The sequence below is a fragment of the Phascolarctos cinereus genome, unplaced genomic scaffold, assembly GCF_003287225.1.
Source record: "Phascolarctos cinereus isolate Bilbo 61053 unplaced genomic scaffold, phaCin_HiC Scaffold_726;HRSCAF=1367, whole genome shotgun sequence".
Lineage (NCBI taxonomy): Eukaryota > Metazoa > Chordata > Mammalia > Diprotodontia > Phascolarctidae > Phascolarctos > Phascolarctos cinereus.
The window spans coordinates 417253083-417280840 of record NW_027556098.1 but is presented as its reverse complement, the minus strand read 5'-3'; the positions used below and the strand labels follow the sequence as shown (position 1 = coordinate 417280840).

The window sequence follows — 27758 nt, the reverse complement described above, 5'->3', positions numbered from 1 at the left end:
GTGTGACCCTGGGCAAGTCACTTCACCTGTCTGCCACAGTTTCTTCATATGCAAAATGGCTGCTAGGGTTGTGAGGACTAAATGAGATAGTATTTGAAAGTTCTTGGCACACAGCAGGCACACTTAATAAATATTTATTGCCTTACCTGGTTTTCCTACCTGGCTGACTTCCTGGCTACATCACCCATATCAGGCCCCCTGACTGTCAGTGGGGGCCCCCTGAGGCCCATCCAGGGCTCTTCCTTTTCCTGACGTGGTCACTTTACGGGCTACCACGGGTTTAATGATCATTTCTATACAGACAGCTCCCAGATCTGCATACATACAGCCTGGTTCTCTTTCCTGAACTCGTCCTTCATCACTCACTGCTCAATGGGCATTTTGAACTGGGTAATGAGCTCACAGGAATCTCAAACTCAATCACTCCCATGTCCAAAGCAGAACTAAAGATATGCCCTTCCTTCTCAACTTCCTTATTACTCCCACAGACACCACCAGCCTCCACAGGTTCACAACCCCAGGACCATCTTCACCTTCACTCTTCACCCCACAACCCCCACAGCCCCTAAATCTGTTGATTTTAGCTCTACAACATCTCTTACATCATATTTTTAAAAGCTGAAGGCAATGCTATGTTTTTGCCTGAGGTGAGTGAAAATACAAATGTCATTCACAGACCCCCCCGAAATCGATTCCCAGACTCCATGTCAAGAAGCCCCAAGGGGGCAGCTAGGTGGCACAGTGGATAGAGCACCAGCCTTGGAGGCAGGAGGACCTGAGTTCAAATCCAGCCTCAGATCAACACTTGACACTTACTAGCTGTGTGACCCTGGGCAAGTCACTTAACCCCAAGTGGGGTTGTACTACTGCTTTGCTATAGTGTTTTGTCACTTTATCTTCCCTACTAAAGAGGATAAGTGATCCAGCCTCATATGCCAAGAGAAAGGCAAAGTATACTGAAAACACAGATAAACGAAGTAAGACCATTTGTCCATGCTTGAATGGAAAGAAATCTTTTCTCTCCCCTTACACTCACAATGGCAATTTTTGGCTAAAAGGATTCCAAAACCTAGCAACAGAGTGAGTGTGTCTGTGTGTGCATGTGTGTGTGTGTCTGTGTGTGTCTGTGTGTGTGTGTCTGTGTGTGTGTCTGTGTATGTACTGTCTAAGGACCAGCCCAGCCCAGTCAAGCTTGGAGAGTCTTGCTACCAAAGGACCTGACCAAGTGATGTTCTGTGTCATAGTTTTAGTTTTGGGGGGAGAGGCAACAGCAACTCATGAAATCATCTACTGAGTTTAAATTAAATTATCTACTAAGGTATAAGCTGAGGGTGTTGTAATCTGGGTCCATGGAAGGAGTTCTACTACTGATTAAAAAAAAGTATCTCTCTCTCAGTGCACATACATACTAAAGTGTTAGTGCTGGTTAGCTTAAGACACATATTCTCTGTGTGTGTGTGTGTGTAGAATTTCAGTCTTTCAGAAGAACACCAGTACTTAGCACTGGCAAGAGCATTAGATTTTATATTCAAGAACCTGGGTTCAAATCCCTTGAGCAAGTCACTTCATTTTTCGAAGGTTTCCTCATTTATAAAATGATGAGATTAGACGACAATAATCTCTCAGGTTCCTTCCTGCTCTTGATCCTAGAATATGTACCCAATGTTAAGAGGAAGCCCATCGTTTCCAATATGTTATCCTCGGGTACATACTAAGGGACTGTCTTCAAAAGCTGTATTTACAGCACTTCTGTCAATAACCATTTTCAAACGAGATCCAAATCAATCCTGTCTTATGGTGAATTCTGCTTTAAATTTCAAACCTTGTGTATTTGTTAACCTGTAGGTTCTCCCATCACTGACTTGCTCACCACTGGCAAAGCACGAACTGGGTCAGCAGTAAATTGGCGAAGATTTTTTAAAAATGCAAACACAGGCACCCTCACTCACTGTTGGGGGTCTATGAACTGATCCGAGCAGTCTGGAAAACCAGACCTCATACTGAGAAAGGGGCTAAATTGCTCACCGTCTTTGTCCTCAAGCTACCACTACCGGAGGTTAGAGACAGAGGCCAAGCTCCCGGGTACACCAACTATTCACAGGAGCACTTTCTGTAGGAGTAAGAGAGTAGAAATAAAGTGGATACCCACTGATTGGGGAATGACTAAAAAAAAATATGGCCTACTAATATAAAGGAATATTACTGAACCATAAGAAATCAGGAAGAATTTAGAGAAACTGAGGAAGACATACAAACAGTTTACTCATCTGTAAAACAGAAACAGCAGCACCTAATTTGTAGGGTTTCTGTGAAGGTCAAATGAGATAAAGCGAGTAAATACTACCACATTAATGCCAGCTCTCAGTATGAGTCAGTCAACAAGCCAGCAAACACGCATTAAGCACCCATGACGTGCCAGGCATGGTGCTAAGCACTAGAAATACAAAAGAGGCACAAGATGATCCCTACCCCGGAGCTCTCGTGGGGCTATAATGGGGGAAGCAACACGAACACAAGCACCAGCGAGCTACAGAGGAGACGGACAGGAAATCACTCGAGAGGGACGCCGCCACAGGGGGAGGGTGAAGAGGCTTCCCGTAGCGAGCGGGATTTGGGCTGGGACTTGAAGGAAGCCAGGGAGGCCAGGAGAGAGCAACGAGGAGGGGGACACTCCACAGAAAACTGCACAGATGCAGGGGAAGCCAGCCTCACCTCGTCCCTCTGGGAGGAGAGATGGTGGACTCCCCGGGCGGCCCGCTGCACGCCCCGGGTGCCAGGCACAGGGTCCGGGCCGAGACCTGAACTTCCTGGAGGATTCTATCAGGAGGAGGATGAATGTGGAAACGGCAGGAATGTATCTTCACCCCCAAAAGAGGAAAAGGATCTGGATTTTAATTTACAGAACGAGAATGTGAGCTTCGTGAGGGCGGAGGCAGTGTTTTTGCCTTTCTTGCGTTTATGAAGCGCCTACTGTGTGCCAGGGTTGTGCTAAGCGTGCCCAGAGCTCAGCAAAATGTTTGTGGGTGCTGATGGTTAGCCTTTTAGCTTAGTGCCCAGCCAGGAAAATGCACGTAGCAGGCGTGAACTTTTAACTCACCTGTATTCTAGACTCGGGAACATCCAGGCGGTTAGCAAGCTCGCTTCTGACGGAGTAATTAGGGTACGGGTTCTTATGAAATTCCCCCAGGAGAACATCCAGCTGAACTTCATTGAACATGGTTCGCTCCCTCTTTGCCCCTTTTTTACTGCTTGTCGAGGAGTCAGAGGTCAAGGCAGGTTCTAAGGAAGGGCAAAAGTTTAGGAGTCTTTAGAACAAGAATGTCTATCTGCTTAGCATGGAATGCAGATGAACCTATTTCTTGACATGCTGACTAACCTGTTAGAATGCAAGCTTCCTGAAGGCAGGGGCTGGTTTTGCCTATTTTTTCTTTAACCCTTCCCCAGTCCCTGGTAGAGTAAATGCCTGCTGATCGAATGACTGATCACACTTGGCACACAGGATTCACAAATGTCCCAGGCAGAACTGCCAGTTTAGAAGCAAACTAGGGATTCTTAAGAGGTGATGGGGAAGGGAGGAGATTCCAGACCCAGGGGCCCATGGGTGACAAAGCACGTCGTGGGCGGTACGCATGAGTAACACAGCAAGGTGGCCAGGCTGCCTAGGCCTCAGAACCTAGCGTCCTTCCCGACCGAGGGCCGCAGCCGCCATACAGGAGGTCTTTCCTGACCCTCTCCAGTGACTTTCCTGAGCCGTGACGCATTCCTCCTCCCCGCTTCACCCCCAGCCTGTAGCAGAATCCAAGTTCCTTGAGAGACTTCAGTCTATCTCCTGCTACATCTGACAATTAAGGCGAACTGAGAGACAAGTTCCCGGGCATGGTCAATCATCAGGTACGCTACCAGCACCAATAAGTTTTAGGCAGCGAAGCGGAGCAGTGGATGCAGCATCGGGCCGGGAGTCCGGAAGACCTGAGTCCAAATCCAGCCTTAGACACTTACTGCCTGTGTGACACGGGGCAAGTCATAGAACTTCTCTCTGCCTCAGTTTCCTCAAGTGTAAAGTGAAGATGCTAACAGCACCCAACTCCCAGGCTTGTTGGGAGGATCAGATGAGGTAAAGCCTTAGTACAGTGCTTGGCGCAAAGAAGATGCTTAATAAATGCTTCTTCCTTCCTTCTTATCCTATTGCAATCTGTGAACTATAAATGAATGGTTTTGGGGGCAGCTGGGTGGCGCAGTGGATAGAGTGCCAGCTCTGGAGTCAGGAGGACCTGCGTCCAAATCTGGCCTCAGACACTTGATACTTACTAGCTGTGTGACTCTGGGCAAGTCACTTAACCCCAACTGCCTTGCCAAAAAACAAACAAACAAACAAAATCTATAAATGAACAGTTTTGTTGATTTGAAAGACCCAGTTCAAATGCCACCAAGATAAGGTCTTGCCCGATCTCCACAAGTAGACACACTCCCTTCTCCACTCGGGAATGCCAACGCCCATCTAATATAACCAACACAATGAGATTCTGCCTCACTGAAGTTCTACACTTTGATTTCCTTTGCCCGCTTTTGTACATTCTGGAAAGCTCAGTCTCAGAAGTGGAATGAGACCTCAAAGACCACCCGCCGCAGAGGCCAAACCTCCTCTCTACCCCCAGCTAAACGGCAAGGATCTGTGAGCAGAACTTCTCAGGTGCTCTGCAGACACAACCTATTTCAAACCGGTAAGAGTTGGAGAAAACACACAGCACAAGATAAGAAGGGGATGGAAATAGATGGAGACAGGCTTCACAATCTTCCCCAAGAAAATCAGTTATAAGACTCAGTTTCAAATGGACTTCTCACTGCCATGGGGCTGGGGAGGGAAAGCAAGCAAGCGTTTGGGGGTAAAGCAGTTCAGCGAGGGAATAATAATGATGATGATGATGACGGTGACAGCTTGCGTTTACAAAGCACTTTAAGGTTTGCAATTGGCTTTACATATTTCATCTCACTTGATAAACATGAAAAATGAGCATCAATAAAACATTTTTTAAAGGCACAGAAGAAAAATGCAGAAGGGTTTACAAAGAGCAGTTTTGTTACTACATTACTGAACATAGGCAAAGTGCAGCTATTTTAAACAATCCTGGTATTTTTTTAATGTTCCTATTTATTAGTGTTTATAATTTTGTTTATTACTAAATAACAATTGAATTAAATTTAATTAAAGTTTACTAAGTTTACGATAAAAATGAAAGGAAACTGATGGGGTATGGACCCAAGCCGAGACCTTTGCCTCTTGCACTAAAAAGAATCTGGCTCCCATTTGCCTGTGGGCCCCAGAAAACCCTTAAACTTTTCTTACTCTTCCCCTTATCTCCCTTTGAAAGTCCTAGCCCCAACTTCTTCCTTCCAGTTCCCTTCATTATCTATTCAATCTCTCAGCCATTCCAATCAGAATTCTCCCTAAATCACCTAGACCCTTTTTCCAGCCCCTCCTCTGGTCACCCAAAATTACTTGCGTGTATATAAGATCCACCCTGGCCCCCATTTAAATGCTGAGACTTTCTCATGCCCACTCATCCCTACGGGCGCCCCCTGGCCTATACAGTTTATCTCCAATAAACTTTTTCTCTGGCTGAAAGAAGATTTGAGTTGCATTCATTCAGGTAGAGCCCAAAGTGTCGTGATCTCAAGGTCCCAGGATCCCTAACCTGTAGACCTCATCAAAACAAGTAAGCCTTTTGATCAAATTTGGACTTAGTAGCAGAAGACAAGCCAAGTAAGTTTCTAGTCTGAAGCTTCCCTCCTTAGCAAACTACTTATTTATGAAGAAATGAGCCTGCTACCCTGCATCCCTCAGAATTTCCCTTCAGTTACTTATGAAATCAAAACCCAAGAGAAGGCAGAACCGAAGCAACTTCCTTGCTCACCACCAGGCGAGGAGGAAATTTGGGCAGCTATGGTCTTGCAAGCTAACACCAAAACTTTTATTTTATCATTTTTTTTTACTGCCAACTTCACAATCAAACACAACTTTTCCATATACAGAAGGAAAAGGCTTGTATAAAAAACAGTGAATTTCTGCTATCTACAGTTTGTTTTATAAACATTTATTAAGCCTCAGCTTGTTCCAGACACCGTGCTAAGCACTTAACAAACACAATCTTATCTGAGAGGAAAAGCTATTTCAATGAGCATTTTTTTGTTTGTTTTTGAGGCAATTTCAAACTTCGCTTTTGAGTGGCTTACTGGAAAAACTGATGAATCAGGAAGACTGGAATTCAAATCTGACCGCAGACACTAGCTGTGAGACCATAGGCAAGTCACTTAAATGCTTTCTGCCTTGTTCCCTCATCTGTAAAATGGGGATAATTCTAGCACCTACCTCCCAGGGTGGTTTAAATGAGATAATATTTATAAAGTACTGCGGAAACCATAAAGCGGCAACCCAGAAAGCTAATATTCTGGAGGCAAACCGGAGCTCAGGAGCCCCCAGTCAACCACAGGGCCATTATTATGTAGGTGCCTAGTATTATTATTCATGTACCAGAGCAAGAGTTTAAGCCATAGAATAGCTGGGCCCCGAGGGGCCAACATTCCTGAGTGGGAAGTGGCTGGGGGAGGGGGAGGGAGAGAATTCGGCACGCTGAAAATGCACACATGCAGTAAATGCACACGCAGTAAATGCCCACACTCGAAGCCCATGCACTGTAATTTCATCACTAGTGGGAGCAAAATATAAGATTTCCAGAAGAAAGAGGCCTAAGAGTTGAGGCTGGGCTTCCAGGAGGGGGCAGAGAAGAGGAGGCAGTCAGATCCAAGCCACTTCAACCCCTGGTGAAGGGGATGATTCCACAACAGAAAAACCCAAGTCAGGGAAGGCCAGTTCATTCATTTATTCACCAGCCACTTAGTAAAGGCTGTTGAGGGGCCCATATGGCACCATGCAGCAGGCTGGGAAGAAATAAACACAGCCCTTGCATACTCTTGCACCCAATGAAAGAATGAAGAGGAAAAAGTCTCATGAACTCTAGAAATCCAGGTAACCCAGGCTATGGGTTACATGCCACCGTGCCGCCGATACCATAGAAAAACAGGCGACAAGTCACTGGGTCCAGGATGAGAAGGGCAAGTCAATACTCACCAAGCTTGGAGGGCTTCATGGTAGCTGGTCGGCTACGTGAGTGGGAAGTCTTTCTTGGCCTATAATGGAAGAATAAGCAGGAAGTTGTCACACCTTAGTCAATTAGGGAGTGGGAAGCAGGGAGTTACTGGTATTTATTCTTTTCCCTTAAGTGCCTCAGTTCCTTTTGTTTTTTTTTCCCCCAGAGGAAATGGGCTCATCCCTTCTTTCATTGGATAAACCTGATTATCACTGCATCTTGCTCTTTAAATCAGGGTTCTTAAAACTGGTTCGTGTGTCTTTTTGTGACCTCTGGCAGTCTAGAGAAGCCTATAGACCCAAGCTAGGAATAATGTATTTAAATGCTTAAAATTAAATGCACAGAATTACAAAGGAAACCAATTATCTTGAAATAGTTAATATCTTTTTGTAAATTCACAGACCCCAGCTTAAGCAACTTTGCTTTAAATGAACCTAACTCTGTGCCCAATTGAGCAAAGACCAGGCAAACAGCCTGTTTCCCTATATTTTCTTCCTTTTTGTCACTTTCCTATTTTCATTATCGGTCCAATAAAAAATTACCCTCCAGAGAGCCATTTGTCTTGCATTAGAACTTAGCTCTGCATCTATAATGTAGTGAGCACTTATTCATTTCTTGCAGGTGGCCAATGAGGGCTTTTCCCTGTGTCTCTCCCCTGTCTTTATACTAAATCATATCTGATGGTAAGACAAAGGTGCCCTGGGCCACACGACTACAGTTACTTCTATTAATCATTAATATGACCCAAAACTTCAGATATCATCTTCATGGCTGGGGGCATTTCTCTGCAAAGAAACTGGAGGGATTTTTTAACCACTTAAAATAATTAAAACTATAAAGTATTAGTGTTAAAGTAGGGTTTAAATCCCTGCCACTTAATGTCTAAAATGTTGTCAACCCCAGCATATTCAGGGTTCTCTTTGTACCAGACAAAAGGTCTTTTCCACTGTGTCTGGAAGAACAATTTGCTTTTCTTTTTTCACAGTTCAACATTCCACAAAGATGCCAGAATTTCAAGCGAATCTTTCGATTGCTTGGGGGCTCCTTTTGGCTAAAGTCTAGGAGACTTGTGCCTTGTGAAGGCCCAGGTGAAGCTTTGCTCAACCATCAGAGAATTAAGCAGACCTGATTGATACTCCAAGAAACACCATTTTCACAAGGCTGGAGATGTAATCAAGACAGTCTCGAACAGTAGAGGGGAAAAAAGCATGATCTGTGAATGACTAAACTCAGCTAAACTCAGCCAGCACACATGCCATCTCTGCCCCGCTGCTTTTCCAAAACTGCCCGGATGGTAAGGCTTCTCTCCTGCCTGAAATTACTTTGTGTTTCCCTATCTGGGCACTGCGACTTCAGGAAGAAGAGCTTAAACCCATCCAGGGTACGGATTGTTTCTTCTCTTCATTCAACAAAGCTTTATGAAACACCTTTCCTTTTGTGGAAGGCCTAGTACTACTTGCTGGGCATACCAAAGACCAAAGCAAAATGACTTCCCAGCACTGGATAGCTGCCATCTGGCTCAGGTTATTCCAGTCTGTCATTCCGCTATTAAGCATCTAGTACGTGCCACACATTGTGCTGGGTGCTAAGGGCACCAAGAAACGTCCCTGCTCTGGGGGAGCTCTGGGTTTGATGAGGGAAACAACATGCAAAGGACTCTGTACAATCTACACTCTGGATCAATTAGACATAATCAAGGGGGCTCCCTGAGAAAGGCTCTCTGTAGACATGGCATTTTAGCTGGGATTTGAAGGAAGCCAGGAAAGCCAGGAGGCAGAAAGGAAGACGCAGAGTATTCCAGGCCTGAGGCATAGACGGTGAAAGGAAATCAGTGATCCTGGTCTACAGAGCAAGCTGTAACATGAAGGGTTGCAAAGGGTACAGTCTAAGAAGCCTGGCCAGGTAGTAGGGAGGGTTAGGTTATGAACGGCTTTGAACAGCAAACAGAGGGTTCTGTATTTGCTCCTGGAGGTATAGGGATGGGAGTAACACGTAACCAATGTGAAGAACTAAGTTGGGGAGAGATCATGAAAAGCTTTAATGCTGCAGAAAGGAGTCTGGATTGTGTTTCTGGGAGCTATGGGAGCTTACTGAGTCAGGAGATAGCACAGTCAGACCTCAGCTTTAGGAAAACCAATCTGGCTGCTGTGCAGCAGATGAATTGGGGAAGGCAGAGGCTTAAGTAAGGTGGTGAATTAGGAAGCTACTGTGATACTCCAGGTCAAGAAATGATGAAGGCCTCAATTAGACTGACATTGCTATCTGAGCAGACAGGAGTGGATAGACGCAAGCAGGGTATCCTGGTAAATAATGTTTAACAACCAGCTGGGAGAGGTCAGGAAACATTTTAAGTTTTATCTTCATTATTAACAGTTTCTCCATCAGTTTAAGTCTAGACAGTCAACAAAACAATAAGTCAAGCCAATTTCAGAGGGGTAAATGCTGAAATTTAACAGTCAGCTCTCCAAAGTTGATAAGCTGGTTCTTGCACACCTCTGGATACAAGAGACTTTGTAATTGAAGAAATGACGATATAGTTGACCACTGACCAGATACGTGGGCTGAGAGAGAAAAGAGTCAAGGATGATTTTAAAGTTGTGAACCCAGGTGGTCAGAAGAATGATGGCAACGTGGACAGAAAAGAGAAATCTGAAAGAGAAGGACTTGGGGGGAAAGATAATGAATTTTGTTTTGGACATGCTGAGTGTGAGATGTCTACAGAACACTGCGTTTGAAATGTCCAAAAGGTACCTAGAGGTGTATAACTAGAGCTCAGGGGAAAGACCAGGGCTAAATCTATACACCTGGGAGTCATCTGTATGGACATGACAACTGAAGCCACAAAAGCCATGCCGGGCACTGTGTTAAGGGCTGGAGATAGAAAGAAAGGCAAACACACAATCCCTGCCCTCAGAGAGGTCAGTCACATTCTGAGGGAGGACAACACACAAAGAAGTATGTACAGAAGTATGGAAGAGAAGGTCATCTGAGAGGGAAGGAACTAGCTGTGTGTGTGTGTGTGTGTGTGTGTGTGTGTGTGTGTGTGTGTGTGTGTGTGTGTGTGTGTGTAAGGAGGGGAAAGGTCTCTTGCAAAAGGCGGGCTATGAAGAAAAGCCAGGGAAGCCTGGAGGTAGAAGTGAGGAAAGAGAGCCTCGTAAGCGTGGGACACAGACTGTGAAAAAGCACAAAGATTGCCCGGACGATGCTGAGCCAGTGCCTGGCCCTAACCCCTGACTGACTGGGAGACGGGGTGGCCCGTCTGAGGAGCAGCAGGAAGACCAGTGTCGCTGGGTCCCAGGACAGGAATAAACCATGAGAAGACTGTACAGGCAGTAAGGGGCCAGACTGGAAGGCTTTACAAGCCAAACAGAGGATTCTTCTGTTTGATCTGGGCATAAGAGGAAGCCACTGGAGTTCATACGGTCAGACTTGCACGCAGGAAGATCACTTTGGCATCCGAGTGGAGGATGAACTTGGGTGGAGGGCCTGAGGCCAAGAGACCAGTAAGAAGGCTATTGAAACAGTACAGGCTGGAAGAGATGAAGGCCAGCACCAAGGGGCACCTGTGTGAGTAGAGAGAAGACAGACAGAAGAGACGGTGGGAAGGCAGAAGGACAAGGCTGGGCCACAAACGGGAGGGAAGGGCTGAGGATGACAGCAGTGATCTGGAGGAGAGAGGAACCCTCAAAAGTCATAGGGAAAGGGAGCCAGAAGAGGGCAAGGTTTGAGGGAAAGATAATGACTTTGGAATGCCTATGAGTCATCCAGTTTGAGAGGTCCATTAGGCAGGTGGGAGACTGGTGAGGTTACAGCTGGATAAATAGATCTGAGAATCATCTGCATAGATGATACCTGAATCCATGAATACTGATAAAATCACCAAGCAAGAAGATATAGAAGGAGGAGAGAAGAGGGCCAAGGACAGAGACCTTGCATTTCACTTGGGAGATGGGGAGATGATGGGAAATTTAGATAAACAAATTTAGATAAGCAAATAACCCAAAGAAATACAAATGATTGCACTAACAACTTGGTGGGGGTAGGGTGGGGGGGAGACTACTTCAGCTGAGCCTTGAAGAAAGCTAAGGGTTGTGAGGTGAAGAGGGAGTACATTCCTAGCATGGGAGACTGCTTAAGCAAAGTGTCCTACCTGCTAAGTCAAGTTGGGGTGGGGTGGGGGGATAGTAGATAGGGAGATCTTAGACAAGCTGCACATGGTCCAGGGTAAGCTCCTGGGACTCACTTCCTCACAATCTTAAAAAAAAAAAAACCACAGGGGCTTAATCAATTCCTTGGGTTTTGGAGATCCCTCATTACCCACCTGAGTATCTGAGTGTCCCCCATTTACTGGGTCACCCACAAATGCACCTCTTTTGAGTGAGGCCCAGAACAGACTGCCATACTGGAAGACCTCAAGCGGGCCCTTCTGCCCCTGGAAGCCCATGTTTTTGGAGGTCTCTGTCCATAAAGGTCAGGCTGAGTGGAGATTTGGCAGGGCCCAGGATGGCCAAACCAAATATGCCAGAGGAGCACAGGATCACAGGCAATTAAAGAAATTAACTCTGAACTTAATAACAAATAAAATTAGCATTTCCATATACAAAGTAGAACTGAAAAATAGGGTAATAAATGAAACTGCAAATCTCCATTAGGTACAGCTTTCTTCTGCTTTTATGTATAATAGGGATTTGAAAACTGACTGGCTTGGGATGTGTAGTTCATAGAGACAAGCATTCCTACTTGGGACTACCAAAATATTTGAGTCAGAAGGTGGAATGGAGTCCTACCCCAGAGTTCTTAAAGAAATACACACGGTTTGGGAGACACAGACTGAGAGGACGTGATGAGGACCCCAGGAGCTGAGCAGCAGCAGCAGCAACAATGAGGTGAGCCTCGCTGGGCCCCGCCAGAACTCAGTGAGCTCGGCTGAACAGGAACAGTTACGGCTGAGCTGTCCATCAGCCAGCCCTACAGGCATCTCAAGTGGGAGATCAGTGGAAGCTCTTCAAGGACTGAAGGAGGTTCCAGGAATCCCGGGGCTTAGCCATGAAGGGGCAAACAAGTCTGTTTCACTTCCCTACCCCGAAACCTCAATTCTACCTCAGCCATAACGAGGCAAGGGGATAGAGAGGGAGAAACATCCCTTCATATTAAGAGGGAAAGCCAAACTTCGGCCCAAATGTTAAGGACTGTCCCAACCTCAGCAGAGGCTTGGCTCCCTGCCTTAATTTAAATGAATGTTTAGCCCTAGCCCCACCCCTTTAACCAACCAGATCCTGAAGATGGTGTCTTTGAGGCCGCAGAGGGAAGCCAGTCCAACCTGCATAAATCAGACACTGAGCGCTGAAGCCACAATCCCTTTATCCTTTTCTCTGAGAACACTTACCAATCCTTTTACTCCCTTGTGACAAGGAAATGCTAATTTTTTAAAATATCTGCTTTGTGATGATGGATTCTGTTTCATTAATATTGTACGGGCTTTTGTCTAGAAACTTCCTAGAATCACTATTGTCTGTTTCACCGTGCCAAATGCACACATTCGGATGTACATTCCAACTGGCATTTAGAGATGTCATTTGCTGTGAACACATTCTTGCTGTAGGATGACAATAAGTTTCATGCCATACACAGCTACTTTTCTTGGTAACTCCACCATCACACAACTAACCACTTAACCCCTGCCTAAAGGGTCCACAAAGTAAAAAACAAAAAGCAAATCCTATATAGTTAGTGCATGAAATACAAGAATCTTAAGTGTGGTTTTGTTAAGATGTTGAATGACCATACATTGTGTGGGTGTGTTTGGATTTGATTCTATAATTTACGAATAATTACTAACAGTTCTAAGCTAAATGCAAGTGTTTTTTGAAGGGTTTAATAAAAATCATTCAATATCAGAATATAATAATTACACACAGGAAATATATGTAATGTAGGAAAAAATTTTTTTTATTTTGGTGAGGCAATTGGGGTTAAGTGACTTGCCCAGAATCACAGCTAGTGAGTGTTATATGTCTGAGGCCACATTTGAACTCAAGTCCTCCTGACTTCAGGGACAGTGCTCTATCTACTGCACCACCTAGCTGCCCCTAGAAAAATATTTAATACATTGACTAAAAATGAAAACTCATCACAAATTTGTCATGCTAGAACCAGCTGAAGAAAGCTGAAAGTGGAAGTAGCAATTATAACACTAATATTAGATAAAGTCAAATTTAAACAGACTGGAAACAAACATACTCTGGTAAATCAATCAGACAAATAAGGTGTCCTTATGAGTTCTGGAATTTGTGTCTACATGTCAGAGTAACATTCGCCCTTTAAAGGGAAGGATAAAACAGGCAGTATTATCTGAGACACATGAGAGAAAAGCAATGGATTTAGAATCAGAAAAACTTATGCTCAAACTTGCTGCCTATTTGACCTCAGAGATTTCCAGCAGCGATCAGAGTTTAAATAACTTGACTCAGTTTCTTCATCTATAAAATCAAAGGGATAGAATAAAGGATTTTTGAAATTGCTCGGTTTCATTTTAATTTTTACTAAAAAATATAAGTATCTGAAAAATGGAAAAAGTAAAAGGGACTGTTAAGAACAATACTTAAGCATGATTTAAAGATGTGAGGGTAGGCTGATTATATAAACTATCATTTCCATTAATTTCAACGTGCATTCTCCACTAGACCCACAGATTTCACATGACAACAAAAGGTATCAAGAACATTTTTTAAAATTACACCAAAGCCCTGAAGCAAGAATAATAAAACACACTTCCCTGCAAGGGGTAGTGGTAGAAGACAAGGGACGTGAAATACTCCATTTAGGGTTAGACACGGCGGCAATGTCAATGTAAAGCTGGTTTTGCTAAACTGTTTTTCTTTGATCCAAAGAATCATAAATGTGGGGAGAGACAGGCAGTCAAGGACTTTCGCAAAAAAATAAAAGTAAAAAACAGAGAGGAAGAGCCAAGATGACAGAGTAAAGGCAGGAAATTCCCGGAGCCCTCCCAAATTCCCTTCCAAACAACTAGAGCAGCAACACCAAGAAAAGGTTGTAATGAAACAATTTTCCAGCCCAGGGCAACTTAGGAGCTTGGCAGGAGAGCTCTGTCTCAGTGGAGTGATGGTCAGACCAGGAGCCCAGTGCAGAACTCGAAACACAGGCCACGATGGGGAGCGAGCAGCAAGCTTTGGAGGCAATTCCTTAGTAGAGGGGGCGGCGGCAGCTTGGGGAGCACTCAACCCATAGATGATAGGGGATGGAAGGAGATTACAGGGGGCTCTTTGCTAGCGCTGGGTGCAAGACTCTATCACACTGCCCACAAACAGTCCCAGGTCGCAGTCCCAAAGCTCAGAGGGACACACTTGCAGCTGCAGGGGTACGTGAGCCATGGTCACAGTTCTAGGGCACAGAAGAGTGCTTGTGTTCATTCACAGACCACAACATAGGCCTGAAAGGCAATGACCACACCTCTCCTTAGATCATACCACATGGGAAGCACCAAAAACCTACACACCCCATAGCTGGCTCTGAAAACAGTAGCAGAAAAGACCTGAATCTTGGGACGGTGCTCCCTTCCACCCCAGGAACAGAGCCCAACTTTAACATAAAGTTATGATCAGTGGAATAGGTTAAATATGCAAGACACAGTAGTCAATGACTATAGCGATCTATTATTTGATAAATCTAAAGACCCCAGCTTCTGGGATAAGAACCCACTCTTTGAAAAAAACTGTTGGAAAAACTGGAAAAGAGTAGGGCAGAAACTAGGCATAGACCCAAATCTCACACCATATACCAAAATAAAGTCAAAATGGGTTCATGACTTAGATATAAAGGCTGATACTATAAGCAAACTGGGAGAGCAAGGAACAGTTTACCTATCAGATCTATGGAGAACAGAAGAATACATGACCAAACAAGAGACAGAGAACATTACGAAAAGCAAAATGGATAATTTTGATTACATTAAATTGAAAAGTTTTTGCACAAACAAAACCAATGCAACTAAAATTAGAAGGAAGGTAGAAAATTAGGAAAGAATTTTTACAACCAGTCTCTCTGACAAGGGCCTCATTTCTAAAATATTTAGAGAACTAAGTCAAATTTATAAGAATACAAGCCATTCCCCAATTGATAAATGGTCAAAGGATATGAAGACAGTTCTCAGATGAAGAAATTAAAGCCATCTATAAAAAAATCACATGAAAAAATACTCTAAATCATTATTGATTAGAGAAATGCAAATCAAAACAACTCTGAGGTACCACATCACACCTATCAGATTGGCCAACACAACAGGAAAATGATAAATGTTGGAGAAGATGTGGGAAAATTAGAACACTAATGCATTGTTGGTGAAGTTGTGAAATGATCCAACCATTCTGGAGAGCAATTTGGAACTATGCCCAAAGAGCTATAAAAATGTGCATACCCTTTGATCCAGCAATAGCACTCCTAGGGCTATATCCCAAAGAGATCAAACAAATGGGAAAAGGACCCACATGTACAAAAATCTTCAGAGCAGCTCTTTTTGTGGTGGCAAAGAACTGGAAATTGAGAGGATGCCCATCCATTGGGGAATGGCTGAACAAGTTGTGGTATATGAACATAATAGAACACTATGGTGCTATAAGAAATGATGAACAGGCTGACTTCAGAAAAAACTGGACATACTTGTATGGTCTTGAGTGGTACATGTGCACCAGCACCAAGTGAAGATCCCTCAGAACACAAGACCCCCTCCCCTTTCCTTCTCCCTCCCCTACTCCTAGATAGTGTTAGCACAAATTCCTGAGCCATAAGAGCATCCTGTCTATCTCATCCTCTAACTAGTTATATAAGACTGCAGAAACTGTGAGGCCCTGAAAAGGGGAACATGCTAACATAATTTCTATACGTCTCTGTCCTCTCTGTTGCTGGGGGTAGATTTACATGCCTAGCTTGTATCCCTGAGGCTCAGCCAATGAGCTGACTGGAAGGGGGTTAGGGTGGGCTGCTGTGTTAGGGTCTATATATCCTTGCTCTAAACAAAGATCACTTGCACTCTCTGGTTGACACCATCCTGGGCGACACGGCAGTGTCCTTTCTCGAGAAAGCTAATAAAATAACTTTCCTTTCTGCAAAACTCTGGTCAAGACTCTGATTTAGATTTGGGTAGGTGGTCTCTGTCCCAAACAGTCTGATGCTGAGTGAAATGAGCAGAACCAAGAGAACGCTGTACACAATAACAGCCACGTTGTGCAATGACGAATATTGATAAACTTAACCCTTCCCAGCAACACAAGGATCTAAGACATCTCCAGAGGCCTCGGGATGGAAAATGCTATCCACATCCAAAGAAAGAACTACGGAAGTTGAATTGTTATTTTTTTTCTCTTCTGTTGAGTTTTGTTTCCTCTTTCTGATGGTTCCTCCTATTGGTTTAAATTTTTACTTACAACACCACTAATGTGAAAATATGTTTAATAGGAATGTAAATGTATAGCCTATATCAGACTGTGCTCCATCTTGGGGAGGGTGGTGGGGAGGAAGGGGGAGAAAAGGGGAGGAAAATTTTAAACTCAAAAGCATATGGAAGTGATTGTTGATAAATCAAAATAAATTAATGAAATTTTAAAAAAAATAAAGTTATAAATCATAGAATATGCTGGGAAAATGAGCAAACAACAAAATCAGAACCTGACCACAGAAATTTACTATGGTGACACAGAAAATTAAAACACAAACTCAGAAGATGAAAATGAAATCAAAATAGCTACATGCAAAGGTTCAATGAAAAATGTGAATATGTCACAGGCCCCAAAAGAATTTTAAAAATAAAATAAGAAAGGTAGAAGAAAAATTGGGAAAAGAAATGAATGATGAAAGAAAATTACAAAAGGAGTCAATAGCTTGGTAAAGGAAACAAAAAACTACTGAAGAAAATAACACGCTAAAAAACAAAATAGGCCAAATCCATTTAAGAGAAGAACTTCTCATCAAGCAGAATTGGCAAAATGGAAAAAGAAGTCCAAAAATCCACTGAAGAAAAGAACTCCTTAACCCTTACAAGCTGTGTAACTCTGGGCAAGTTACTTAACCCCAACTGCCTCAAAAAAAAAAAAAAGAACTCCTTAAAAAGCAGAATTGGCCAAATGAAAAAGAAGGTACAAAAGCTCACTTAAGAAAATAATTTCCTAAAAATTCAAACTGGGCAAGTGGAAGCTAATGACTCCATGAGATATCAAGAAACAATTAAATAAAATCAAAAGAATGAAAAAGTAGGAAAAAAAACTGTGAACTATCTCATTGGAAAAATAACTGACCAGGAAAATAAATCAAGGACAGGAAATTTAAGAATTATTGGACTATCTGAAAGCCATGATTTTAAAAAGAAGCCTAGACATCATCTTTTGAGAAATTGTCAAAGAAAATTGCCTTGATATCTTAGAACCAGAGGGTAAAATAGAAATTGAAAGAATCCACCAAACACCTCCTGAAAGAGATCCTAAAATGAAAACTCTGAGGAATAGTAAAGCCAAATTCCAGAGCTCCCAGGACAAGGAGAAAATACTGCAAGAAGACAGAAAGAAACATTTCAAATATCATGGAGCCACAGTCAGGATCACATAAGATTTAGAAGTGTCTACGTTAAAGGAAAGTAGGGCTTGAAATATGATATTCCAGAAATCAAAGGGGCTAGAATTACAACCAAGAGTTACCTATCTAGCAAAACTGAAAAAAATCTCTTTCTCTCAAGGGAAAAAATGGATATTTAATGAAACAGAAGACTCCTGATAAAAAGACCAGAGCTGAATAGAGAAAATGACATTCAAACACAAGACTCAAGAGAACCATAAAAAGGTAAACAGGAAAGAGAAATCACAAGGGACTCAATAAAAGTTTAACTGTTTACATTCTTATGTGGGAAGATGATACATCTAACTCTGAAAAATGTTATTATTAGGAGAGTTAGAAGGAATACACATAGAGGGCACATGTGTGAGTTTACTATGATGGGATGATTTCAAAAAAATAAAATTAAGGGTGAGAAAGAGGGATGCACTGAGAGAAGGGGGAGGAGAGAGATGGGGCAAATTATGTCACATAAAAGTGGCATAAAAAGATGAGCTTTTACAGTAGAATATAAGATGGGGAGGGGGGAAGTGGTAGATAACACTTCGACCTTACTCTCATTGGAATTGGTTCAGAGGGAATAATATAAACACTCAGTTGGGTATAGAAATCCATCTTGACCTACAGGGAAGTAGGAGGGAAAGAAGATAGGAGTGGGGTGGGTGGTAGGGGAAGAAATACTGGTGCCCACACAAGGAAGGGCAGATGGGGGAAGGCAGTAGTCAGAAGTGAAATAGACTTTTGAGAAGAAAGAGTAAAAGGGGAGAGAGAGAGAGAGAGAGAGAGAGAGAGAGAGAGAGAGAGAGAGAGAGAGAGAGAGAGAAGAATAAAAGGTGGGGGGCAGAGTGGATAATAGGATGAGGATGGAGGGAAAGACACATTAATCACAACTGTAAGTGAGAATGGAATAAACTTACCCATAAAACAGAAGCAGATAGCAGAGTAGATTAAATACCAGAATCCAACAATATGTTGTTTTTAAGAAACATACTTGAAGCACAGAGACATACACACACACAAAGTAAAATTAAGAGGCTGGAGCAGAATCTATTATGCTTCAGCTGCTATAATAAAAAAAAAAAAAGAAAAAGCAGGGGTAGTAATTATGATCTCAGACAAAGCAAAAGCAAAATTAGATCTAACTAAAATAGCTAACCAGGGAAACTGTATTTTGCTAAAAGGGACCATAGACAATGAAGTAAGATCAATACTAAACATATATACACTAAATGGGAGAGCATCCAAATTCTTAAAGGAACAGTTAAATGAGTTCCAGGAGGAAATTTAGACAGTAAAGGGGCAGCTAGCTGGTGCAGTGGATAGAGCAGGTAACCCCAACTGCCTCACCAAAAAAAAAAAAATTTAATTGGAAACTAATATAATACTAAAGAATGAGTCAGAGAACACATCATAGAAACAATAATTTCATTTTTAAAAAGAATGACAACAATGAGACAACATACCAAAATTTATGGGATGCAGCCAAAGCAGTACTTAGAGGAAATTTTATATCTCTAAATGCTTACATCAATAAAATAGAAAAAGAACAGATCAATAAATTGGGGAACTAAAACAATTAGAAAAAGAACAAATTTAAAAATCCCTAATTAAACACCAAACTGGAAATAACTGAAAGAAAACCACTCAACTAATAAATAAAATAGAAGCTGGTTTTATGAAAAAATAAATAAATAAAATGTATAAGCCATTGGCTAATTTCACTTAAAAAAAGGAAACCAAATTACCAGTATCAAAAATGAAAAGGGTGAATTCAACATCAATGAAGAGGAAATTAAAGCAATTCTTTGGAGCTATTTTTGCCCAATTATATGCCAGTAAATCTCACAATCTAAGAGAAATGGAGGAATATTTACAAAAATATAAATTGCCCAGGCTGACAGAAAAGGAAATAGAATACTTAAAGAACTCTATCTTAGAAAAAGAAATTGAACATGACATAAATGAACTCCCTAAGAAAAAATGCTCAGGACCAGATGGATTCACAAGTGAATTCTTTAAAGAACAATTAATTCCAATACTACATAAACTATTTGGAAAAATGGGCAAAGAAGGAGCTCCACCAAATTCCTTTTATGGCACAAATATGGTGCTGATACCTAAATCAGGAAGAACAAAAACAGAGAAAGAAAACTATAGAACAATTTCCCTAATGAATATCAAAGCAAAATTTTTAAATAAAATACTAGCAAAGAGATTACAGCAATATATCACAAAGATCATATACCATGACTAGGTAGAATTTATACCAGGAATGCAGGGCTGGTTCAATAGTAGGAAAACCATCAGCATGATTGACCATATCAGTAGGAAAAACAACACAAATCATGATTATAGCAATCGATGCAAAAAAAGCTTTAGACAAAATACAACATTCATTCTTACTAAAAACACCGGAAGGCATAGGAAGAAAAGAAGCTTTCCTTAAATAATAAGTGATATCTATCTAAAACCATTAGCAAGCATTATGTGTAATGGGGATAAGCTAGAAGAAGCCTTCCTAATAAGATCAGGAATGCAGCAAGGATGCCCATTATCACTACTATTATTCGATACTGTACTAGAACTGCTCACCATAAGTAATAAGAGAAGAAAAAGAAATTACAAGAATTAGACTACACAATGAGGAAACAAAACTATCACTCTTTGCAGATGATATGATGGTATACTTAGAGAATCAACTAAAAAATTAACTGAAATAATGAACAACTTAAGCAAAGTTGCAGGATATAAAATAAACCCACATAAATCATCAGCGTTTCTATGGATTACTAACAAAATCCAGCAAGGAGAGCTAGAAAGAGAAAATTATATTTAAAATAACTGTAAACAATATAAAATACTTGAGAGTGTGCCTGCCAACACAAACTTAGGAACTATATGAACACAATTACAAAACACCTTTTATACAAAAAAAAAAAGTCAGATTTAAAGAATTGGAAAAATATTAATTGCTCATGGGTACACTGAGCCAATATGATAAAGATAACAATTCTACCTAAATTAATTTACTTATGCAGTGCCATGGCAATCAAACTACCAACAATTTCTTTGACAGAGCTAGAAAAAAAATAACAATTCATCTGGAAGAACGAAAGGTTAAAAATATCAAGGGAATCAATGAAAAAACTGTGACAGTGGCTTAGCCACACCAGACCTCAAACTGTATTATAAAACGGTATTCAGTCAAACAATCTGGTACTGCCTAAGAAACAGAATGCTGACCCGATGAAACAGACCAGGCACACAATACACAGTAGTAAATGACCATAGTAATCTAATGCTTTATGAATGCAAAGATCCAGGCTTTTGGGACAAAAACTCACTGTTCGGGGGCAGCTAGGTGGTGCAGTAGATAGAGCACCAGCCCTGAAGTCGGGAGGACCTGAGTTCAAATCCAGCCACAGACTAAACACTTGACACTTACTAGCTATGTGACCCTGAGCAAGTCACTTAACCCCAACTGCCTTTAAAAAAAAAAACTCACTATTTGACAGAAATTGCAGAGAAAACTGGAAAGTAATTTTGCAGAAACTAGATACTGACCAACATCCCACACCCTCTTCCAAGATAAGGTCAAAATGGGTACATGATTTAGACACAAAGAATGATATCATAAACAAACTAGGGGAGCATGAAATATCTTACTGGTCAGATCTACAGATAAGGGAAGAATTTATGACCAAAAAAGAGCATTATAAAAAGTGAATTAGATGTCTGATCACATTAAAAAGGTTTTGCACGAACAAAAATTCAATGCAGCCAAGATTAGAAAGAAAGCAGAAAGAGAAAAAAATTTTACAGCACCTTTCCCTGATAAAGCCTCATTTCTCAAATATACAGAGAACTTAGTCAAATCTATAAGAATATAGGTCACTCCCCAATTGATAACTGGTTAAAGGATATGAGCAGTCGCTTTTCAGAAGAAAAAAATAAAAGCTATCTATAGACATATAAAAAAACACTCTATACTTACTGTTTAGAGAAATGCAAATTAAAACAACTCTGAGGTATCATCCTACAACTATCAGATTGGCTAATATGACACAAAAGGGAAATGGCAAATGTTGGAGGGGACGTGGGAAAATTGGGACACTAACGCACTGTTAGTGATGTGAACTGATCCCAACCATTTTGGAGAGTAATTTGGAACTATGCCCAAAGAGCTATAAAACTGTAAACCCTTTGACCCAGCAATACCACTACTAGGTCTTGTTTCCAAAAAGATTAAATAAAAAAAGGAAAAGGAAAGTGATCTATATGTACAAAAATATTTATAGCAGCTCTTTTTCTGGTGGCAAAGAATGTCAAATTGAGGGACTGCCTACCAAGTGGGGAATGGCTGAACAAGCTGAGGTATATGATTGTGATGGAATACTATTGTGCTATGAGAAATGATAAGCAGAATATGTTCTGAAAAACCTGGAAAGACTTATGTGAACTGATGCAAAGTAAAGTGACCAGAACCAGGAGAACACTATACACAGTATCAGCAACACTGTACAATGACCAACTGTGAATGACGGAGCTATTCTCAGCAATACAATGCTCCAAGATAATTATGAAGGACTTAGGATGAAAAATGCCACCCATCTCCAGAGAAAGAACTGATGGAGCCTAAATGCTTAACTTTTTTTTTCTTGGGGTTATTTTTGGGGAGTAGAAGCTGTGTTTTCTTACACAACATAGCTAATATGGAAATATGTTTTGCATGATTACACATACATAATCTATATCAAATTGCTTGCTTGCTCAAGGAGGGGGGAGGGGAGGGAGGGAAAGAGAGAATTTAGAACTCAATTTTTTTTAAAGTGAATGTTAAAAAGTGTTTACATGTAATTAGAAAAAAAAACAAGACATTATACAACTTCTTCTCTTCACTCACACAGTGAACAGTATAGTTGACTTCCTCCTCAGTTTCTTTCTTCCAGACTATTCCAATAGCCCCCTAAGTGATATCTCTGCCTCAAGTCTCCCTCCCTGTGTAATTCACATTCCCCTTAGGGGCCAAAGTGATTTCATAGTGTAAGGTCTGACCATGCTACCCTTCTACTCAAACTCCAATGGCTCCCCCATTACCTTCCAGATCAAACCTAGGAAGTGGCACCAACATGGCGGAATAGTGGCAGAAACCCAGCCAGACTCTCATAACGTTCCCCTCCAAACAACTTCAAAATAATGTGTCACATCAAATGCTAGAGTGGCTGAGCCAACACAAGGTCAGGGAAAGACCTTTCTCCAGCCTAAGGCAGCTTAGGAGGTCAGCAGGAGAATCTATGACACTGGGGTTGGCCCACATCACAAGAGAGCGGCAGCACCGCGGGGGGTCTTACAGGGGGCTGGGACAGCTGTAGCGGCAGCTTCAGGAGCTCTCAGCCCAAAGATGGTGAAGAGGTTGGCCGACCAGTCGGAAAGAGATTAAAGAAACACACACAGAGTTAAAATAAGGGGCTAGAACAGAATCTATTATGCTTCCGTTGAAGTAAAAATGGCGAGGGTAGCAATCATGATCTCAGACAAAGCAAAAGTAAAAATATACCTGATTAAAAGAGTTAATCAGGCAGCAGGGGGCACGTGGGACAGAGCCCAGGGCCTGGAGTCTGGAAGACTCATCTTGCAGAGTTCAAATCCAGCCTCAGCCATTTACTGGTTGAGCAATCGTGGGCTAGTCACTTCACCCTGTTTCCCTCAGTTCCTCAACTATAAAACGATCAAGAAGGAAATGGCAAACCCCTCTAGGATCTCTGCCGAGAAAACCCCAAAGGCGATCACAAAGAGGCGAACACAACTAAAGTGACTGAACAACAACAACAAAGAAATGATTAGGGAAACTACATTTTGCTAAAAGGTAACACAGACCATGCAGTAACATCCAAAACCTTCACTTCAAGTTTCTGTGGTAAAGGGCTCATTCCTCAAGTTCATGGGGAACTAATAAAATGTATAAAAACGAGAGCCATTCCCTAACCGATAGTCAAAGGATATGAACAGGCAGTGTTCAGAAGGAATCAAAGCTACTTAGTCATCTGAACAAATTGTTACAAATCAGTATTAGAGAAACGCAAATTAAGACAGCTCTGAGATGCCACCATACCTGACAGAAATGACCAACGCTGGAGGGGATTAGGGAAAACAGATGCAGTGATGCACACTGTTGGCAGCATGGTGAACTGATTCAACCACTCTGGAGAACAATTTGGAACTATGCCCAAAGGGGAACGCGTACCCTTTCACCCGGTAATGCTACTACTAGGTTTGTACCCCAAAGAGATCGAAGAAAGAGGAAAAGGACATATGTGTACAAAAATATTTCTAGCAGCTCTTTTTCATGGTGGCCAAGAACTGGAAATTAAAATTTACCCATTAATTGGGGAATGGCTGAACAAGTTGTGGTATACGATCGTGACGGAATACTATTGTGCTATAAGAAATGACAAATGAGGGGCAGCTAGGTTGGGCAGTGGATAGAGCAGTGGCCCTGGAGTCAGGATGACCTGAGTTCAAATCCAGGCTCAGACACAACACTTATTAGCTGTGCAACTCTGGACAAGTCACTTAACCCCAACTGCCTCACCAAAAAAACAAATAAACAAGCACACAAAATAAAGAAAGAAAAGAAATGACAAGTGGGATGGCTTCAGAAAAACATGGGGAGATCTATACGAACAAATATAAAATGAAGTCAGAACCAGGAGACCACTGCACATAGTCACCGCAATATCGTAATGACAATTAACTGTGAAAGACTTGGCTATCGTGACACAATGATGCAAGACCCCCTTTCCCTCTCCTGCTGCTCGAGGAGCCGGCCGCCACCATGCATGACACCGTAACCATCAGAACCAGGAAGTTCATGACAAACAGACTTCTTCAGCATAAACAGATGGTTATAGACGCCCTTCATCCTGGAAAGGCCACAGTACCCAAGACTGAAATTCGAGAAAAACTGGCCAAGATGTACAAGACAACTCCAGACGTCATTTTTGTCTTTGGATTCAGAACCCATTTTGGTGGTGGCAAAACAACAGGCTTCGGCATGATTTATGATTCCCTTGACTATGCAAAGAAAAATGAACCAAAGCACAGACTTGCAAGGCATGGCCTGTACGAGAAGAAAAAGACATCCAGAAAACAGCGAAAGGAACGCAAGAACAGAATGAAGAAAGTCAGGGGTGCTGCAAAGGCAAATGTCGGTGCTGGCAAAAAGAAGAATTAAAAGGCACTACGGAAGATGTTTATCCGTGAAGAAAATTTTTCATCAGAGCATAAATAAACCATGTAAAAACTTCAAAAATAAAAAAAAAGATGCAAGACAATTCCAAAGGACTTAGGATGAAAAATGCTATCCACCTCCCGAGAACAAATGAACTGAGTGTAAACCGAAGTAGGGTTCCCTCTCTTTCTTTCTTTCTTTCTTTTTTTGGCAATACAACTAATAGAGAAATGTTTAAATGCTATCACATTGCTAGCCTTCTCAATGAGTAGGGGAGGGACAGGTGGGTAGGAATTTGGAACTCAACTTTGTTTTAAAAGAATGTTAAAAATGAAATAAAAATAATTTTTAAAAAGGTCAAATCTCAAGTCCTCTGTTCATAATCTGTTTCCTTTCGACATTTCCAGCCTTCACACTCCTCACTCCCCTACACACCTTCTTGATCTAGCCATACTGGCCTCCCTGCTGTTCCTCACACATTGAACTCCATCTCCCACCTAGTTGTCCCCCATTCCAGGAATGTTCTGCCCCTCGCTTCTGCCTCTTGGTATCCCTGTCACCATTCAAGACTTAGTTCAAATCCCACCTTCTACGAGAAGCCTTTTCTGGTGCCTCTACCTGCTTAGCGCCGTCCCTCTGAGATGACGCTCCCTCTATTCTGCGTGTATTTTTTATATACTTATTTATATGTCTTCATGGGACCATAAGCTCCTTTGGGGCAGGGAATATTTTTTTTGTCCTTGTATCTTCAGCACTTAACACAGTACCTGTGATAATTTAATCAATGCTTATGACTGACCACCAGGCAACAAAAGCTGGCAGAAGGAAAGTAGAAGGAATTCTCTGCTTTGTGAAGAAATTTCAGGGCAGCTAGGTGGTGGTGTGGATAGAGCACCGGCCCTGGAATCAGGAGGACCGGAGTTCAGATCTGACTCAGACACTTGACTCTTAGTAGCTGTGTGACCCTGGGCAAGTCACTTAACCCCAATTGTCTCACCAAAACAAAAAAGGGGGGGAGGGCCAGCTAGGTGGCACAGTGGATAGACCACTGGCCCTGGAGTCAGGAAAACCTGAGTTCAAATCTGGCCACAGACACATAACACTTACTAGCTGCGTGACACTGGGCAAGTCGCTTAACTCCAATTGCCTAAAAAAAAAAAATTTAAAGACTTTTTAAAATTATGTAAATTTTATTATTTTGTTTTTATATCATCTACATTTTACACTCCCTCTGCAATGGACTCCTTAAGAGCTATCCCTTATAATAAAGAGAGAAAAAAAGAGAAAGAGGGGAAAACGTTCACTGAAACTAACCAACATATGAAAAACTCCTACTGTATTACATGCAATATCCCACAACCAAAGTTGTGCAAAGAAGCAGAGGGAGGTGTCTCCCCTTATCTCTTCTTTGAAATCAAACTTTATTATCATCATTTCACAGCGCTCTACTTCAAGAGTTTTGTTGTTCTCATTTCCAATGCCCTTGATGTCACCACTGCATATATTATCTCCTGATTTTGTTTTCTTTCTATTAGTTCCGGTAATCTTTCCTTGCTTCTCTGTATTCATCATAGAAAATGTTTCTCACACGAAAGTAATATTCTATTATAGTCATTTACCTCAATTTGTTTATTCATCCCCAATCATACATATCCACATTTTTTCTGGTTCTTTTTCACTAAGAAAAAAAAAAAGAAAAAGGTGGTGGTGGGGGAAGATTTGCAATGATCAAGGTGGATTCATTCTATGAATGAAAGGATGTTTCAACATTAGGAAACGCATTAACACAGGCATGATAAAAAGAAAAGCATTCCAAAACCTAAAGATTCTATCAAAAGATGCAGGAAAAGCCTTTGACAAAGGCTTTCATATACGCAAAAACACCAAAAACAATCTATGAAGCACAGGTACTGAGGGAACTTTAAAGAATAAGATCAAAAACATCTACCTAAAACTGAAAGCCATCATTATATACAATGAGAAAATACTGGAAGTTTTCCCAATAGAGGAACAAAGCAAGAATATCCCCTTTCCCCAGTATTACTCTGTGAGAGATCTCAAAATGCTAGTAAGAATAGTAAGACAAAAGGACATTAAAAGCATAATAAGATAAGCAAGGAAGTGAGACAAAATTATCCCAATTTGCTGATGACATGACAGTTTACTTTAAAAAGTCCCAGAGAATCAATAAAGAGAAATAATAACTTCAGTAAAGCTATTAACCCACAAAAATTAATAAAATTTCCATACAGCAATAACAAAATACAGGAAACAATAACAGAAAGTCCCATTGAAAACAGCTACAAAATGAATAAAGTATCTGGGAGTCAATCTGCCAAATCACATTTAATACTTATACAAATAAAATTACAAGAGACTGCGTGCCACAATGGCTGCCTCAAGAGAGACCCTATACTCCTACATATCTATCTAGCAAAACCCTGAAATTCACACAAAACTGAATAATGAACAAGAGATCCAATTAGAAACTACACTAAGAGCAGAACCAAGAGTGGAGGTTCCATTGAGGAAGGGCGAGGGGGGAAAGAAAGCCCATGGTGGAGGACCTTGAAAGTTCCAATAGGAACTGGTAGACATTGTAGGCAGCACACAGCTTCACCCCAGCAGCACCCAGACTGAGAAACTCTAGGTCCAGACGTTTTGTATCAGAAAGGTGCCCTCACAGATCTGTAAGACTCTATCCTGAAACTCCCAGGAGGACCTTAAAATCCCAGGCCCGGTGCTCTATCCACTATGCTATTTAG

General features: G+C 41.6%; 1 protein-coding gene and 1 pseudogene across 4 annotated transcripts in view; one reads left to right on the top strand and one right to left on the bottom strand.

The window, feature by feature from the left end:
* LOC110219955 (homeobox protein otx5-B-like) overlaps positions 1-27758 on the bottom strand; it is a 62020-nt gene that overhangs the window by 5393 nt on the left and 28869 nt on the right. For all 4 annotated transcript variants that reach the window (XM_078145946.1, XM_021003734.2, XM_021003740.2 and 1 more), the window contains 2 exons: positions 7127-7185; positions 3098-3279 (listed from right to left, as the gene is read on the bottom strand). In XM_078145946.1, coding sequence (XP_078002072.1) covers positions 3098-3279; positions 7127-7145 — 201 coding nt within the window. In that variant the 5' untranslated portion in view covers positions 7146-7185. The remainder of the gene's footprint in view (positions 1-3097; positions 3280-7126; positions 7186-27758) is intronic.
* LOC110219956 (small ribosomal subunit protein eS24 pseudogene) lies at positions 24557-25052 on the top strand (annotated as a pseudogene).